Genomic DNA, 17,877 nt, shown 5'->3' with positions numbered 1-17,877 from the left:
AGACATCTGCAGTGTCCAGAGAATGGATCAAGTCAGTAATTTTCAAATGCAAGAGGCAATTTTTGTTGGTCTTAGTTTCACATCTTGCAGACTGGCATGGTCCAGACCTGACAGCAGGCAATTGGAATGCAGAAATTGGAACCAGACAACCTGTAGTCGCAGAACTGGTGCTGTCTTTTGGAAAGGTACAGGCCTGATTCCCCCCACATGGTGGCCAGTGTCATGCTTTACTGGGAGCAAAGCTGCCGTGGCAAAAAAAGAATCCATTTGTTTGTTTGAACTGGGGACAGGGTCTCTGTAAATGCAGAAATACCTATGCTGTTTCCCTGAAGATTCTTTCCTATGTTTTGTTTATTGTTTGGTGTAAATTTATTTTTATTCCCCCCCCCCCCCCACCCCCCAAAGCTCCACTGGGTGGGGCTTTCATCAGTTAAGGTGGGAGATTGCTTCATGAGCTAATGCATATGTATGCCAGGAATTTTTTCTGCTGATCAGCTCGTATGTTTTCTTCTTTTCATCTCCTCAGTCCTAGTTAACTTGTTTTGTATACTGCTCATCTTAAGCATTATCTTTCTTCTAAGTCAAAGTACCTTTCAGACCAATATACTCTTTTATCATACCAACCATTCACCCTGGCTGAAAGTGGGGTTGCTTCATAGCTACCTGACTTCAGTGTTGTTTACCTGTAAATCCACATACTTTGTCCTATGGTAACTTGTTTGATTAGTTGTAACTTAAGAGTTTCAAACTATCCAACAAGAAAATTTAGATGGCTAAATAAATTTAGCTGTGAACTGGGAACCTGAGCCCTTACGTTGCCTTGGATCTTAGCTATGTTTAGCCTTCTTGGTGGAGATCAAGCCCTTTTGCCTGTTTTTTTGTTGCTGGTCACCATGTTCCTTCCAGTGTTGTAGTGCTCTTTTTCCTGGCAGCATTGAAAGGTGCAGAAAAGTTGATTGCATTCCATGTCACCAGCAAGAGTATCATATATTGACTTACTGGTTATAATTTACTTTGTTTAAAGCTTTACTTTATTTACTTTATTTAAAGCTTGATGTCATGCAGCAGAAGTTTGTTCTCTTTTTCTCTGTTCCCTCTCACTTGTGTTTGAAAAGACTCCCAGTTTAGCTTTCACACCCCACATCAAAAATATGTCCTGTATTGCTGGTCTCATCCTTTTTGCATGTTTGACTATATTACCACAAGGGTATATTTCAGAGGCACCTACATTTCTGTTTTTGCTTTGTATATTGGTATTGAAGCAGCCACGCTGGAAGTGAACTTGGGTAGCAAACACAACAGTGTTCGTTCCGTTACAGAGCACATAGCATTGTGAAGGATTTTATATTTCGATTCCAGTCTTAGGTCTTTCCCCAGAAGATTGATTTTTGTTGTGGAGCAGGGTTGCAGGTGGCATTTCAACAGTAATTTTTAAAGCAGATATTGTCTATTAATAGATACTGACCACTCGATGGCTTTCCACTGCTTTCCTGTGCTATGTTATGAAATGCTTGAGATGCTTTCTGCTACTCAGAAGTTCCCAAAGTTCCCATTGTGGTGTGTATAATCATCTTGTAAACTCTGGGGAGTGTTTCCCAGGGTTCCCATTCAGTCTTAAGAAAATGCTTTATTTTCATAAAGCCCCCATTTTCATATTTCACTTGATCTGGGATCTCTCTACCAGAGTTTCCTTGCAGGATTTCAGCCAGTTCAGATGAAGCCTCTTGCACGTCATTTCGTTTTCACTCTCAAATTAATTTGGCAAAACCCTGTTGGCAGTTTTTTGCTTCCTTAATTTTCTTGCTTTTCAGAAAGGACTAGGTGTTCTTTAGGAGAAGGTTCTCAAAGGGCATTCATCTAACTTGACATCTTTTATTCTTATGTATTGCTTTGCTCCCGGGAGTAATCATCCATCTGAAACATGGTGCTATTTTATTTCCCGCCCCTGCCCCGCGAGTGGCATCCCCAGCTGCTGCTTGCCTCTGGCAAAGAAGACAAATGATTATTGTGTTCTGGAGCCATGCTAGGCCTTCTGTGTCTCTGCTTGATCAGTATTGTTGTGTTTTATTTAGGATATAGCAGTGGTTGAATAACACCAGTTTATTTTGAGCTTTTCCTTCTCCATCTCCCTCCTCCTCTCTGTTGATTTTTCAGTTTAAAGACCTAAACTTACTAATGAGTGACAGCCTAGCCTGAGGAGCTCTTTAGTAAGCTGAGAATAATACAGTTTGGGTTATTTTTCCTTTCTTATGTTTTACAGTAATTGTGAGGAGAATGTCTAGGCTTTCATATAAATCTCTCAGATTATTTTTGTCTTTAGTTAAACTGTCTAGTTCAGAAGAGAAATGTTACCGATTTTGAGCAAATTTCACTTGAAAAAATATGAATAAGCAGCTCAGCCAGACTTTTATACTAAGGTAGTGCTGGTAGTAATGGGACAAAACAAATGTTCTCAAGGTGACTGTGATGCCTTGGAACATAGTTCATTGTGTTTAGTAAAAGCATTGGAGCTCAACCAGTTGTAATACTAGTATTTTTCCTCTGAAGTGCTGATGTACATATAATAAATCCTTGAAGACTGGTGCCTACAACCAGGGCTGAACTGGCCTCACAGCAGGTCCTGCTGAAGGTCAGTAGGAAGCTGGTATGGAGGATACCTCTATTGTTTTTCAGTCTGTGTGTTTTTCTGAGGACTTGGCTTGGAATTCAGCACTTCAGGACATGCATGTAGATCCTGTGGTGCTTCCTGTTTGGTAGCAGTTATATTTTCACAGCAATGTAGGTCTTGTACATGTTAGACACTGCAGATGCGTACAAGGCACCAGGAAGGTTTACCTTTGGTTTTGCATGCAGGCCTCTGCCTTTCCCCTCACCATCTCCCCCACACCCTGCCTCTTGCTTCCGTGCAAATAGGAAGAAACAGGCAGAAATAATGGTAAGTTGCTGTTTATTAGCACAGCTATGGGGAAAAAGAAATCTTTATTAATGCAATGTATGGCTGAAGTTTCCTGGCACAAGCAGCTTTCCAATTCATAGTTCTCCAACATCCCCTGTTCCAGCTCAGACAAGTTCATTTCCTCCCACCATCAGATGTAGACAGGAGCAATAGAGCTGTGATAACATTATCTTTAATAGGGGCCAGCTGGGTCACACACTTTGGTCTTTCCTGTCTGTAAACAGCAGTGAGGGATGGCTGAGCAGGCTGCCAGTGGGGAGTCACGGCATGCAAACTGACTGAAGAGGATGGGGGGGTGGCAGTTTGGCAGTAGTCCTCAGCTGCCAAGGAGAGATGGAGGGAAATAAAAGGGACTTCCAAAGAGGTGCAAAGCAGTGGAGAGGGAAGTTATGGTTAGAAAACTTGAAATTCTCTTTCCAATATCCCTGGTAAGGCATGATAATCAGGAATTGGACAGCTCTGGATGGACTGCCTTCTAGTGGGAATCCCTGAATGAATGCAGCTGTGCCACACTGCAACATAGCTTATAGGAAGCAGCCTTTGGAAATTGCCTTACTAGCTCCTGCTGGGAAGCAGTTAGCTTTTTTACACTGCTGTGATGTGCAGGGTAAACTGCATCTGCCAGAATGCTTTTCTCCCGGTTATTTGAGGTTTTTAAGTCAGCTATTCTGTGCTAGTAGATTGAGCATGTACAGCTCTCCTTCTCTCTCTCTTTTTTTTTTTTTTTAAAAGCATGGTCTTTCCCTGAAGTTTTATGAAGCCTTTTCTTACATAAGTGTTGCCATAAATTAAAATGGAAAGTTTGTTCATTCATGTCTTTCAATAAGGAAAGGACTTTTCATTTGGAAGTTGATATTTGCTATGGAAGTTTCAAATATGCTTGTGCCAAAAATGTCAAGATATTTTACTCAGGCTAACAGTGAAGACCAAGCAGTCAGTCAGGAAGCACATGGACGGGGTTTTGTCATCAGACAGCCTCTTTTTTCAATTGTGTTTTCAATTGTATGTGAAGACTTCTGATGCAAAAGCGCTGCCAGCTGTGTTACACGGTTTCAGTTTTTCCTGTTCAGACAACTTAGGGGTGACTGCTTATGGGGGGTGCTTGGCTCTTAAGTGTGAGACAGGCAAGGGAAGGAGTGTTCATGTCCTAACTCAAAAAGCTAATGTCAGAGAGTACCTCTAGTTATGAAGTAGTGTCAGCTAACTGTATCATAATGGTTTCAGGCCTCCTTTCCTCACCAAAATGTAGGCGTTTAAGTACTACAGTGATGAGAACTACTACAGGAAAATGCACAGAAGTTCAAAATCAGCTCTAAGTTTCAGAAGATGGCTTAGAGTGGAAACATGGTTGTTTCTTGTCTGCCATATCCTAAGTGAAAGTTAACTATTTAAGAAGGGAAGGAGAAGAAGAAAATGCATGTGTATATGGTCTCCAACCAAGAGGTAGGAATATATATATATATATATATAAATGTAAAGAACGACCAATAAAGTCTGTTTGTATATGTTATACTTGATGTTTTTATGAACAGCTTTCTTACTGGCCAAGGCTCTAACTTCAGCTGAAATGCCTCTCTGCTCAGCTAGTCTCTGAATATTGGTCTGTTCTTAGTAGTTTACTGTGTCCATGCTGACCATCTGGAAGCCACATTAATTTAATGGCAGCATCACACCAGTCCTCTTGGTGCTATGTGTCTGTCTGTGGTCAGGCTGGTGAGTTAAGTAGCCGTTTGGAAAAAAGGCAGGAAAATTTTGGGAGTTTGGCTGGAAGTGACTTTATATCCCTCCAGCAAAGCAAGAATTTGAGAAAGAGATGTGAAGTCTATCAAGGATAAAGTTTTGTAAGTGTTTATGGCAAGCCTCTCTGAAGTGGAATCAGTATCTTTAGTCTTGATGAAAACTGAGGCTAAGTATCTGTGTAAAATTTTGGGGCCATTCCTCTATTTTCTTTAATATTAAAGCATCACTTGCTGGTTTTTATGTGTTCCTAAAAATACATTTCACTATTTGACATGCCTGCAAGAAATGCCAAGCATCCTTTATGATCAAATCCTTGAGCTTTTCACAGCTCAGCAGTCATTAGTAATTACTTCCTTTAATTTATCAATTTGTCACCCTGAGATAATAAAAAAAAATGCTTGAGCTATACACCATTTTATCCTGTAATTTAAACAAATTTAATATAGTATTCATTGTATTACTAAATTTAATATTAGTTTTTCTGCTTCAGAATAGCTGGGCCAATAATCTCAGTCTTAGTGTTTGTTCTCTGGAGTTTAAGAAGCTTATCTACCCTAATGATACAGTTCCTCTTGTTTTCATTCTCATAAATATGACTATGTCCTAATGATACTGTGGGATTGTCAGACCTAGACCTGCTCAGCATGGCAAAAGCAAGACTTTTTATCACTCTCATTTAAAGAGAATTTTACTGAAAATGTTCAGCCTGTGCCAATCATTCTCAGTAGAGTGTTGGGCAGGTGCTGTGAATAAAGAGCATGAAAACTTTCTACCCTGACAACTATTGCACTCTCCACATGTATTTGAACTCCCTAGTATACCATGAAGACCCCATATGTCCAGTGAAATGATTAACAGACTGGATTAAATGTACTTTGGGTTGTATTTGCATATAGTGCAGCATCGTTCAGAATCCCTTGGGAAAGGGAAATACACCTAGAAATTCAACATTCCTGTGGCTAGTAGCTAACAGAAGTGAAGAGGATGCTGGTGGCCTGGCTGTTCCCTCTCTGCTCACCATCTGGAAGCTTTGTTGAAGCTAGAATTACAGCAGAGACATTGGCGATCTCTTGGGAAGTGCAGCCAAGCACTCAGGAGCACCAACTGCTCTTGATATTTGACCAGTACTGCTGAAGAATTATCTTTAAGCTGAGCCATGTGGTGCAAGTCCAGAACTGAGTTTCCTCACCCCTTAGGATGAAGATTGGTAGCCAGGCTTTCTGGGTCATATTTCTAATATATGAGCTTTTCTGTTTATCTAATCCCATGGCCAAAGGGAGGGAGGTTATGCAGTGCATGTGTACACAGCTCCAAGAGAAACTTTCAGAAGAACGTGTTTCTTTCATCTTAACTATCTCTGTATCCAGTAGTTATTTAAAAAAAAAAAGTAAAGTATTTGTACTGCTGTCAGATTGTTTGTATTTTGAATGTTTATGTGATGTTAAAATTAAGCACTGAAAGCTTCTGAGAAGTGAAGTGCTTCCCTCTTGCCCCTCTCCTTTTGCTTACCCAGGCTGTACGGGCTGTAGTGCTGCAGTATTTCTGTAATCTAGATTAGTTGAGTGTTTTCCATGGATCATTCTCTGTTCCACTCCTTCTTTAATATCTGCTCTCCTGCAGGATTGATTGAACTGTCAGTTCAATAAGTGGGATAGAGCTGACCCAGTTTGCTCAAAGAAACATTAAAAATCTTCCTTTTAAAGTGTTTTTAGGCTTTCTGAGTCTGACTTGCCTATTTTAAATCCTTAAATGCAAGAAGTCAGCCAGAAATTTTGTGAATCACTCTAGTAATTTTCCCATACCTTCTACTACTGGGGTTACATGTATAGCATTTTAATCCTTGTGTATGTGAATTCTGTCTCTTTTTAATGGTTACAGAAAGTAAAGCAAGGCAGTCTTAGCAGCAGGTTATGCTGACTGCTCATTCTCCTAGGTTCTTGTTTTTCTATAATTCGCTTTCCTTCTTTGGAACACTAATTCTCCCATGTTGCACATTCTCTGTTTAACTTTTCTCTTCTGCTAATCTCTGGATTTGTTCTGCTGCCCCTTCTAATCCACAGAAGCCTTGGTGACCTCAGGAGGCAACCTTGGCAAGAATCTTTTCTGAGTTTGAGCAACCTTGATTATTCATACAGTTCTGGAAGTCAGCAGTTGCCTTTCAGACCATCTCTGAACAGACTGAACTGCTTAACCTGCTAAAATCTGCCTGCTGCAGTCCAGCCCTAATGGGACATGAGCTCCCAGTAATATTGGGCTCAGGAACAACTGTTCCCATATCTTTGCAACTTCTGCAAGGATCTTTCTGCAATGGCCGAAGTATTGTACAGGAGCCAAGTTACAGTTTGATTTCTAGAAACGTCTGTGTGTGTGTGTTGGGCTATAACTCAACACCAAGATAGTACCAAAGTTCCAATCTTGGGTAAGAAAGCTCCACTGAAACAAAAATAATTTCTGCAGAGGGCTTTAGCCATAGCCCAAAGATGGGATTTCTTGTTTTGTTTTTAAAGAAGTAAAGGGGCAAAACTTGGTGCTAACAGGAGGGTGATGCTCAGTGGAGATTTATATGCCAGGGTCAGCGGATTGAGGAGGGAAATGGGACAGGTCTTGAGTAACTGAGATGAAGTAATTTATTCCAGTGTTGTTCTCCATGCTGAGTGGGAGTCACGATTCACTGTCTGTCACTGTTACTTCACAGGTGACAGCAATGCTGGCTTGCTGTTTGTTTCTGTGGGAGAGTGCAGAGGAGGCTGTGGTTCAGGTGATGCTTTGCTGAGGTCCTGGGGGATGTGTGACTGCAGGACAAGACTTGAATGTGCAAAGGCTAGTCGGTTTAGGTAGTAGTTGTGGAAGTGATCCATAAATGGTGTCTATGTCAGTACACAGTGTGAAAAAAATTCTGAGATGCCTTTTACTTCATTTTATCTAGAATACAGCTAGAAGTGAGAACTTCCCAGATCATACCTAGCTTCCAGGGGAGCAGCAGTGTGCAGCTCCTGAAAAACGTGCAAAGTGCTCACACACTGACAGCTGTGCCAAGCAGAATGCAAAGTAATCTGCTCTGGCATCAGTGCAAAAAACGGCAAATAAACCATCTGTTAAACCCAGAATCTTCTCCTGTGGTGTTAAAATTTCAGTATCTGAGCAAACAGCACTCCAGCAGAATCTCACAGCTTATGTTATAGCTGCCTGTCACATTTAAGTGTGTCTTGTTGCTGCCGATGTTACTGGCACCTGAACTTCTGAACGACATATCCCAGCGTGGCACTCTTGCCTTCTCCATTGGTGGTTATCTTAAACTAAGCTGGGCAGAGCAACAAAAGATAACTGATAGAATTAGTTCCCTACAGCAGAAGAAAGGTGAGCTCTTCAGTTGGTCTTTCATTTTCTCGATCCTGAGAAGATTAGCGGAAAGGTAGGGAAAAGAGTTGTTACCGATGCTGCAATGCCCTCTCCTGTTGTCAGTGTGAGGCAAGAGCAGGAGGGCCAGAGGGAAAGTCTCACCACAGCAGATTGCCTTTCTCAGATTGCTGCCACTGCTGATGCAACAGGATGTGCAAGTCAATTAGGCACTGGGTAAGGACAGCAAGGGAAAGGTGTCATGGAGAGAAAAAACAGGGCATCTTGGTGAACTTTTTTCTCTCTTTTTTTTTTTTTCCTAACAACCTTTGAAGGTTAGATCCATGTTTATACCCTTTGCAGTGGGACAGACCTGGTCTTTAGTCACCTAGAGGGGTTTCTGCTTGAGTCCTTTGATCTCATGAGCAGCAGCAGTGAGTGCTGAACACTTGCCCTAGCTGTGCATGACAGCAGCCTAGATCACTTTCTTGCTTGGCCAGAGATAGGAGGAGAAGCTTCCTTAAATATGTAAATGTTTATTGAGTTTGAATATGTGAATGTTTTAGGAGCTATGGAGAACCTGTGTATCAGTGAAAATACTAACATGTCTTTCCTCATGATGAAATGTGTACTGATATATACATCATCACCTTCCACAAGCTTTGACAGGAACTCATCAGTGTCAGTTTTGTGCTTACACAGACCTGACAGCAAGATTTGTGGGAATGTAGTCCAGTGGAGGGACAGGACGGGGCTACTCTTGCAGGATTTAATTTGGAAAAGGAGGATGTGCTAGTCTTGGTTGGTTCTGTGAATTTCCTTTGGTTTGTCAGACGAGCAGGTAGGCTTCTGAATCATTTTGTTCTGTCGCTGTTGCTCCACAGAAGTATATCTTACATGCGTGGATGGACATGCACAACCATTTTCCTGATTTCTTTCAGGAAATTTCCCCACTTGCTTTCAAATGCAAGCAACTTCTTTCCTATTATTAGACTGTCCTGTGTATTTTTATTTACTTTTTACAATAAGGCAAAACAGCGAACTTGGATGTATTGTTTTTTGCTGCTTTCATTTCTGAGCTTTTGGGGGAGAGAACAGCATCCACCAATACATCAGCTGTCAGCGTTCAGCTTCTTGAAGACTTAGCTTTCCAACCCAGAGCTCAGGACATTTTTTTCAGTATGAATTGCTTAGCATTGATGCACAGCAAAGCTCATCACTGGGACTGGGGCTGAGGGAAGAAGAGGAGAATTTTAAAAGCTTTGGTTTACAAGCCTTTCGATATAAATGTATGCAATACAGATCTAGGATAGAAAATAGTCCTGGAAGAGGAATGTGATGACTGAAAACCTGAAGGTCTACATGCAGTAGGGTTTATGAAGCTGAATTAAGATCACAAAAGACCCCACATGTTTTTGACTCGGTGCAGCCTTAACTGAGTGTCTGAGTAGCAGGATACAAGAGATTTGTGTAGAAAATTCCGTCTAACAAACTCAGGAATCAGGGAGCAGAGAGGTCAAGTCAGGCTGGTGGTAAATGTCCAGTTCAGAGGGATTTTCTTCTTATCTTCAGCCACATCTTTTGGGTGAAAGTTTTATGAGCTTTTTCTACCTGCAGCAAGACAGGCTGCTGTGGAGGGACACCCAGTCCCTCCTAAGATGTTGCTCCTAAGCCACACATAAAATAAAAACTGAAATGTAGCAAGAACTTACTGCAGCATCCTGGTCAGTGAAGTTTGTTAGTCAGTTAGAGACTGGGAGTAAGATACTCAAACAACAGATTTATGAGTTTCCTTTTTTTGTTTGAGTTTTTGTTTGTTTGTTTTTAATGAAAATATTTTAAGATAAAATTGAGGATAAATATATATAGATGAGTTTTAAATTCCTCCGGGATATAGTAGTGGGCAGATCTGTCTTCAGCTCAGAGAACAGAACAGGTTGGTATTAAGACTTCATTTCATGTGAATCATAATCCAAAAACTATTTCTGAAGAGCAGCTCTTAAAAAACCACAAATCCTGCTCAGCCAGATTCTGAAATACAGTTGATTATAGCATGTACTAGAAATGCTCATAAACACACCACACCCCCCACCCCCCCAAAATACAAACCTTTTAAAAAATTATTTAGGTAAATTATATTTCTTTTTGCTAAATCCAGCATTTTCAGTTGTTTGGTTGTAGGGGTTTTGGTGGGGTTTTTTTCTTTTATTTTTTTGTCTGAGTGGACAAATCCAGATTTTTTTTCTTTTTTCATTTGGACATAGTTTTATTTTTAAACACATATTCCAGAAACGCATGCGTGTGGAATTGCAACTGGGACCAGTGGAGAGCTGTGGCACTCTGCCAGCTGCTTGCCTTGTCCCTACAATATAGATGTATTGCCAGCATTCTGGAGAAAAACAACCTCAGAACTTTAAACAAATTTGCTTAATGGAAATAAACTTCTTTTGCCCTTCTGTGTAATATGCTGGCTTTGTGTTTCTGGAGGACGGAGGAAAGGGGAACGGATGAGGAGGGCAGAGGTGGAGCTCTGTATGCCTGTAACTTGCTCTCCAGTGAATGTTTTTGGGAAGCTGATGGAGGGAACAACACTGATATTTCTAAGCTTGGAGCATTTTTTAACTCCCAGCCAACCTTTCTATTAAAAGGTGAGCCAGTTAGCTACAGCCAGCTATGATAAGAGCATTTATCCAGCAGTTGGGTTTTTTCCATATATGGATTTGTAAGACCTGGAAAGGCATATGCCTTCTATCTGGTGTTTTCTGTGTACAGCTTTGACACTGCCTTCCATGTCATTCATCACCTGAATTTTGCAGGGTTTTGATGGCAAGTGACAAGCCCATGAAACCAACACCTAATTGCTTGCCTTCCTTTGTATTAATAAAGAAACCAGAGTAGGCTATAGAATGCTTCACAGAAGAAAAGGCACCATAACCATATCTCTCTGTTTTTAAAACTGGTGCTGATAAATCTTTTCTTTCACTTCTGTTGCTATGGTGTTAGTTCTGTGCAAAAACAAACCTTTGGGTGATCATGTCAAATGCAAAGATTGTTTGGAGAGAGAGATGGTGAAAGAGAAGGGAAGTAGGAGGGCTCAAATTCCAACTGATGACAAACAATGAATCAGTGTTTGTCTCAGCAGAGGGCCATCAGAAATTTTGCACTCTACTTTCACTGACTTCTGCTTGGGTCTGATACTCCACTTGAAAAGGTTTCTTTTTTTCCCCTGAAATCTTTTTTTTTTTCCTTCTACTTTTTTTTTCCTCCTTCTAAGTATATAAAAGGAAAGTGGATCTCTTCCAAATTCTGTGCAGCCCAGGAATATTTGCTTTGCGCAGCATGGCCCAGAACAGAGGACTTATTCTTGCAAATGGTTTGATCCTCCAATCCACAAAATCCTGGATCAAATTTTGAAGTCTTCTGTGGTTAAAATGAACCTGCTGTCCTTGCTGAGCCATGTGAAGTGGTCGTTGAACTTCCTACCAAAGGAGCTGCCTTAGCTTGCTGTCGCTGATAGGACTGCTTTCTAATAAAGGGGAAGCAGAGCGCTGTTACAAGTGGCTTTTTTAGCACTTTATGACATGCAAAGTAGATACATTTGGTGTCATTCTCAAAATATGCTAGTTGCTTTTAGCTGGCACAACTGTTGTGAAGAAATTATCTTGTCCAGGTGTCTTACTCTTCTGGAAAACTGTGTTGAAAATGCCTGTATATGCCTTGAAGGCTTGTTTCTATTCTTGGGTCAAGGCTGAAAGGGAAGACTGTTTTCTTGATTTGGGAATATTTCTGTGCAGATTATGCTGCAAGTGCAGGAAGAATGTAGATCTCAAATACTTATTTGCTTCTCACTTTTTTCCAGACTGAAAGTCCTGAAAATGGAATAATTCACGTTTTTGTACCTTGCCAACTGGGAACTTTCTAACCTAGTTAAATAGATGTTTTGCTTTCCTGTTTCCTTCCAGATGTGATAGGCGGCAGATGAAAAAACTTCTAGAAATGCAGTGCGGTCATCTGAGATTTCTTTTAAGGATATTAACTGATTTTCCTGGAACTTAGTTGCGGAAGTAGATCATCTCCTTCCATGTCCTTAGCCATGCTGCAGTTCAGTTCATTTTGGCATAATTTTGCAGACACACTTTGCCCTTAGCTTTTGTGCTGCACTGCTTGTGGGAGTAAAAATAAAAGTGCTGGGACAGACAGAGCTTCTGTGAACTGCCTCACTCAGCTACAGCTTACCAGCCACTGAGCATCCATATCAAGTCTGTCTTGTCTTTACTATTGCATAATCATTTCATGTAGAGCATCTGCTGCCCACTTGTGAACAGTGCCTCTGCTAGTCTCCCTGTTAGTAGGAGCATATAGTGATGGGCAAGCAAAGGTAGTTTCTGTTGGGAAGAATTGGCAGACTTTCAGTTTGCTTTTGTACCATAGGTAACTTCAATTACTCTGCTTGAGGAAGCCTAGCCCGGATAGGAGTGCTTACACAAGAAAAACAATTTGCTGACATGGATCAGCTACATTAGCAGCTAGCAAATTACTAGACCGTAAGTCTGTTAGACTTCTGCTGTTTTAGTTTTATTGCTGCTTAAGATCCAGCCATCCTGTCTTATTGTTACCTTCCTTAGTAAACGAATCCTAGAATGGCTTAGGTTGGAAGGGACCTTTGAGGTCATCTGCTGCAACCCCCCACCACGGGCAGGGATGTCTCAGCTAGACTCAGTGGCTCAAGGCGTCATCCAGCCTGGCCTTAACACCCGAAGGATGAGACATCCATAGCCTCCCTGGGCAGCCTATTCCAGAGTCCCACCAAGGCAATTTCTGTAGATGGGGAAATTTTATTAGGACAAAACTTAAGCTAATGAGACAGTGAAGACCAAGTTTCTGTTGAACTAAGCATTAGCAGCCACTTCTGCCCAGCTTTCTTCTCATTGCTGTGCCCCTCAACCCTTCTCTGCCAGAGCTGAATAAAAAGGGGTAGCAGCAATGGAAAAGAGCATGCATATAACTGTAAAATCAACTGATAACGTCAGCTAAGTGAGCACACATCTGTGTTTGGTTTCAAAGATGTTTCTGGTTTGAAGTTTACCAGGTTAAGTTGCCACTGATGCAGTTCATCTCACAACTGGTTGAGGAGCAGTGCATGATAATACGGCAGGCTTTGTGCTGTGGGCAGCCCAGTGCGTTGGCTATGACATGAGCTAGTTTAGCTACTGAGAGTGTACAAGTGTTCAAATCCAGTAAATAGCTTCATGAGATCATTAAGTTTGGTAGGGATCGTAGGGGTCTGTAATACATCATCTTGATCAAATCAGATTCAGCATTAAATTCAGACAGAGATGATAAGGACTTTGTCCAGTCACGGTCTTCAAGGTCTTGAAAATCTTGAAGGATGGAGAACCTACAACCTGTCTAGTGCAATCAGACTGTCCTCATGGTGGAATTTTTTCTCCTGATTAGTTGGAATCTTCACAGTTTTGATTTATATCCTGATAAATCAAAACCCTGGCAATGACACTGGCCAGTTCTCTTAGTAGCATTACATGGATGCCACCATCAGGTATAATGGATGCCTTTGAATTAAGGTTTCCTTAAGAGAACCCTAACTCAATCTTTATCCAGTACCAGTGGTTCCTCTGCTCCTTGAATTCTATCTTGATACTGGGGACCAAGTGACACATCACCACCACTTTTATGCCATCCCATGTTATCTAGAGCACATCTTACCCCAAATCTTTCTCCTCTATCCAGCTAGCTGCTGGAGTCTGCTAGTGGGACTACTCTGAGAGCTGCCACTCCTCCTTACCAGCTAAATAGTTGTCCCTTCAAGAAGACACATTTGCACAGACCCAGAGTCACTTGCACAACCACTGTCCTGGGTGCTGTTTTGTGCAGTCATGAGGAGTGAAGAGCACAGCAGGTGTTCCTTTTCTTAGTGGTGATAATCTTTTTTGGCTGATTCCTTTTGCATGTATGTGTAGGTACCAGGAAAGAGCTGAAGAGGGAAATGTTGGCTTAGAATGAAGGAGTGCAGGAAGGTGTTTGGATGAGGGGTACTTGCCAATGACTTCACTGATTTTTCATGGACTTAGACCTACACTGCTGAGGAAAAAGCGTCTGAGTAAAATTATCTGACATTCCATGAAATGTAAATTCTCAGGAATTTAGGTAGCATACTAAAATAAATACCTCCTGTGTGACAGCAACACGTTGGATTGTGGCAGGGACAAGAATCTCAGATCCTCCATAAAAAGTTTCTCTCTGTTTTTCTCTGTTTCTTTTTAGCTTGATCTCACCAAACCCATTGAAGATCAGGGCCCTTTGGATGTGATCATACATAAACTGACAGATGTCATCCTTGAAGCAGACCAGAATGACAGCCAGTCACTGGAGTTGGTTCACAGGTTCCAGGTAAGTGGTTCTTTCATAGTCCTTCAAACTGATAACCCAACAAAAATACTTCCGTCAGTCTGGAGTGAAGTTGCGCCTTTGGATAAGCTTTGTGTTGTATTGGTAAGGTTAGTTAAGAACTGGTTTCCCACCACATGTTGTCCTGATATCATTCCAAGACCATGACTGCTGTTCACAAGGAGAAGTAGACGCTTGCAGAGTTTTTTCCATGCATCTCTCCATGACAGAAGCCATTAAATTAATTTGGCCCAGTTCTGCCTAGTCTTCCCAGTTCCTCTAATGGTAATTTCTGTAACATCAAGGTTGCCATGAGCAATTCTGTCCTCTAGTGCTAAGAATCCTGTTGCATTTTTTTCCTCAAATTTCCTTTGAAGGTCAGAAACACACAGGGCCTTGTGGTACAGAGAATAGTTTTCCCAAAGAACTCCAATCAGTTCTGAAAACGATGAAAATGATAAAGCAACACGTTTATCGTTTTTTTAAAGTGTTGCTTCTGGTGCTTATCTTGGATCAAAGGAAGATTTTTTTTTCTTCTCTTTAAAAGAAACAAAATTAAAAGAGATACTTTCAGAATTTTATGGCATATGCTTATGTCAGGTGGAAAAATGGCTCAGACAAATTCTGCAATTTGACAACTTTGTTTTCTTGGAAAATGAGGTTCTCTTTGTTCTACTGAATGTTCTACAACTAGTAATGTAGAAAATATTTTACTTAATGGAGTCAATATTCTCTTTGCTCTAGTTACAAAGCTTTTTTTCTTCCTCCCACCTGTGTATTACTCATGAGAGGGGAAAGAGTTTGAATTGTGGCCCTGGGCCTCTGTCACCAGTTTTCTGAATAGTGGATGTCTATTCATCACTAAGTAGCACAGACGTTCACTTCCCACAGCATTTAGAAGTTTGTAAATGTCCAAAGCAGCATATACAGAGTTGGCCTTCAGGGGCTTTCTGCTCACAGTCTTTCCTTAATTCAGATGTTAACTGGTTTGCAATCACAATATACCCATCCTATTGTTGGGAAAAACTGATGACCAAAGAAGCAAAAGGGTGTGTGTGTTGAGTTGCTTGCAGCTGATTAAGACTCTTGAGATTCCCCATTCCTGCTGTTGTGCATTCCTGAAGGCCAGGCTTTTATGAGACTCAGGGAAGGCAGCTCTGTGTAATTTGGTGGCATCTCCCTTGGGCCCACGAGAACATGCCAGTAGGAAACTTATGCAAGCGGTTATATAGCACCAGTTGGTGTGTAGCAGTATAATTGATATCTAAAACACCTTTCCTTTTATTCCTGAGCAACAACTCTTCAATGGATAGGGAATATTTTTAATATGAACTCAGTCAATTTACTGTATTTTAATAGCATAAGGTCAGAAGCTGGTATTTTTCAAGTACTGAAATGAGGTCTGGAGGGAACAGTAGTAAACAGCGCAGAGGATGTGTTTTCCTAAAGCTGCATTTAAGCAGTAGAGTGAAGTTCAGTATGAAACAGGGTAGAGTACTTAGCAGCTAGAGTTTTAGCTTTGGCTGAGGATTTGGGCTGTTCTTGTGTCTGATAGTGGCTGTGCTGCTGAAAGGCCGATAGAGGTAAAATGACCTGCTAAAGCTAAAGCCCTTACCCTGATTTAGCTATGCAGGGAGAAAATTAGAAGGATGGAAGCCCAAGTAGAGCTCTGCTGGATCAAAGCCTGGCTGGATGGCAGGGCCCAGAGAGTGATGCTGAATGGAGTTAAATTCAATTAGCAGCCAGTCACAAGTAGTGTTCCCAGGGCTCAGTGTTGGGGCAACTCCCCTTTGATATCTTTGGCAATGATCTTGGTGAGGAGATTCAAAGCACCCTCAGGAAGTTTGCAGATGACGCCAAGTTATGTCGGAGTGTTGATCTGCTGGAGGTTAGGAAGGCTCTTCAGAGGGTCCTGGTCAGACTGGATTGATGGGCTGAAGCCAATCATATGGGCTTCAACAAGCCAAGGGCTGCAACAACCCCATGCAACACTACAGGCTTGGGGCTGAGTGACTGAAAAAGTTCTGGTGATCTTAACCAGAACAAACATGCTAACTTTCCTGCCATTGAATGTACAGATAGCAGCAAGATGATACCTGGCCCCAGTTTTACTGTTGGCTCTGTAAAGCAGTCTTTCAGGAAGCAGTGAGCAAGGCACCCTTGACTACAAGAGGAGGAACGATCTGTGAGGCTACCTTTATGACCTTTGTAAGAGTAACTGTTTTTCAGAGCTGTATTGGATAGTCCTTGATCTTGTCTACAAGAGCAGAGAAGGAAACTGGCTTCCCATTCACATGAGAGTCTGTGTGCTTGCTCTCTAGAGTCTGTGATGAACCATTGTACAGTCTGCTGGAGGGTGCTAATAAACTAGGAAGCTTCTTAGCATGCCTTTCCTGTCTTGCTGTTCAATGACTATTCTCAACTGCCTTTTAAAAAATAGTCTTCACAGGAGGCTGAAAAGGACAAGTGTCAGCCTGTGGGCTTTTTAGCTGCAGAAGACCTTTAGGGCTGAGCTTTCTGAGGTCTTCATGCTAGATGGATGTGGTTTGAACTGCAGTTTCTGGGGAGAGTATTGGTGGGTGAAAACTGTTCTCCACTGCATTACAAATCAGCGATGAGTGCCTTGTGATCTCATCCAAAGCCAAAATGAAGAATACATGCAGCTCCTTGTGTAGTGCATGAAGTGCAAATTAGAGCCTTTCTGTTTGCTTCATAGGATACTTGGCTCCTTATTTTGGGGATAATGATTATTTGTAGAGATTATGATTAATCTCCTTTTCTACCCACTGTAACACTGGGCTGACCTAATTGAACACAGTTTATGTGTTGTCTAGTAAAAAATTGTTACAGTCCTTGGTGGTTCCTTCTTGACCAGAGGAACATGCAGAGAAGTCAGGTGGGAAGAGGCATAGTCCCCAGGGATTTTGCACTTGCTGATGCTCCAGTTCCTGTCATCTTGGTAAAAAAGAGAGCCAAGCTATGCCAGTTTTTGCCTTCTAGGCAAAGTTTATGACTTCAAAATGTAAGTATGTTTTGGCATGTGTAAGATATTGGGAAATCTTTTTACAGCCTGCCATAACTCTACAGGGGTTTTAGTAGCTTCATTCATTGGAACTTCATACTAGTCTGTTCCATTCAAAATGATGGCTTAAGTGATGGAAAATCAATAGGGTTATTAATTTGTCTTTCAGAGCTTTTTATCTGAACAAGTTCTCTTTGCATTACTCTTCTTAAAAAGATAGATTAGAAGCAGGTTTTATGCCTAGGCTTCTGATATGAGGTTGATGAAAATGTAGTGTTTCCTCCCCTTCGTTCTCTGCAATTGTTGATGCTCACACTTTAAAGCTGTCCAGGAAAGGCTCTTCTATTCTTGATTCAGATACCCTTTCAAAATATAGTTGGGAAGCCTAAATAGCTTCCAGATTTTTGCCTGGATTGTT

At 41.3% G+C, this 17,877-nt stretch overlaps 1 protein-coding gene across 1 annotated transcript in view; it reads left to right on the top strand.

Moving 5' to 3' along the window:
- ITPK1 (inositol-tetrakisphosphate 1-kinase) overlaps positions 1–17,877 on the top strand; it is a 127,872-nt gene that overhangs the window by 51,034 nt on the left and 58,961 nt on the right. Inside the window, exon 4 of the mRNA XM_054380696.1 lies at positions 14,315–14,440. Coding sequence (XP_054236671.1) covers positions 14,315–14,440 — 126 coding nt within the window. The remainder of the gene's footprint in view (positions 1–14,314; positions 14,441–17,877) is intronic.

Source organism: Indicator indicator, chromosome 4, assembly GCF_027791375.1.
Source record: "Indicator indicator isolate 239-I01 chromosome 4, UM_Iind_1.1, whole genome shotgun sequence".
In the NCBI taxonomy this organism is placed as follows: domain Eukaryota; kingdom Metazoa; phylum Chordata; class Aves; order Piciformes; family Indicatoridae; genus Indicator; species Indicator indicator.
The sequence above is the reverse complement of the archived record's forward strand: the minus strand, read 5'-3'. Positions and strand labels throughout refer to the sequence as shown.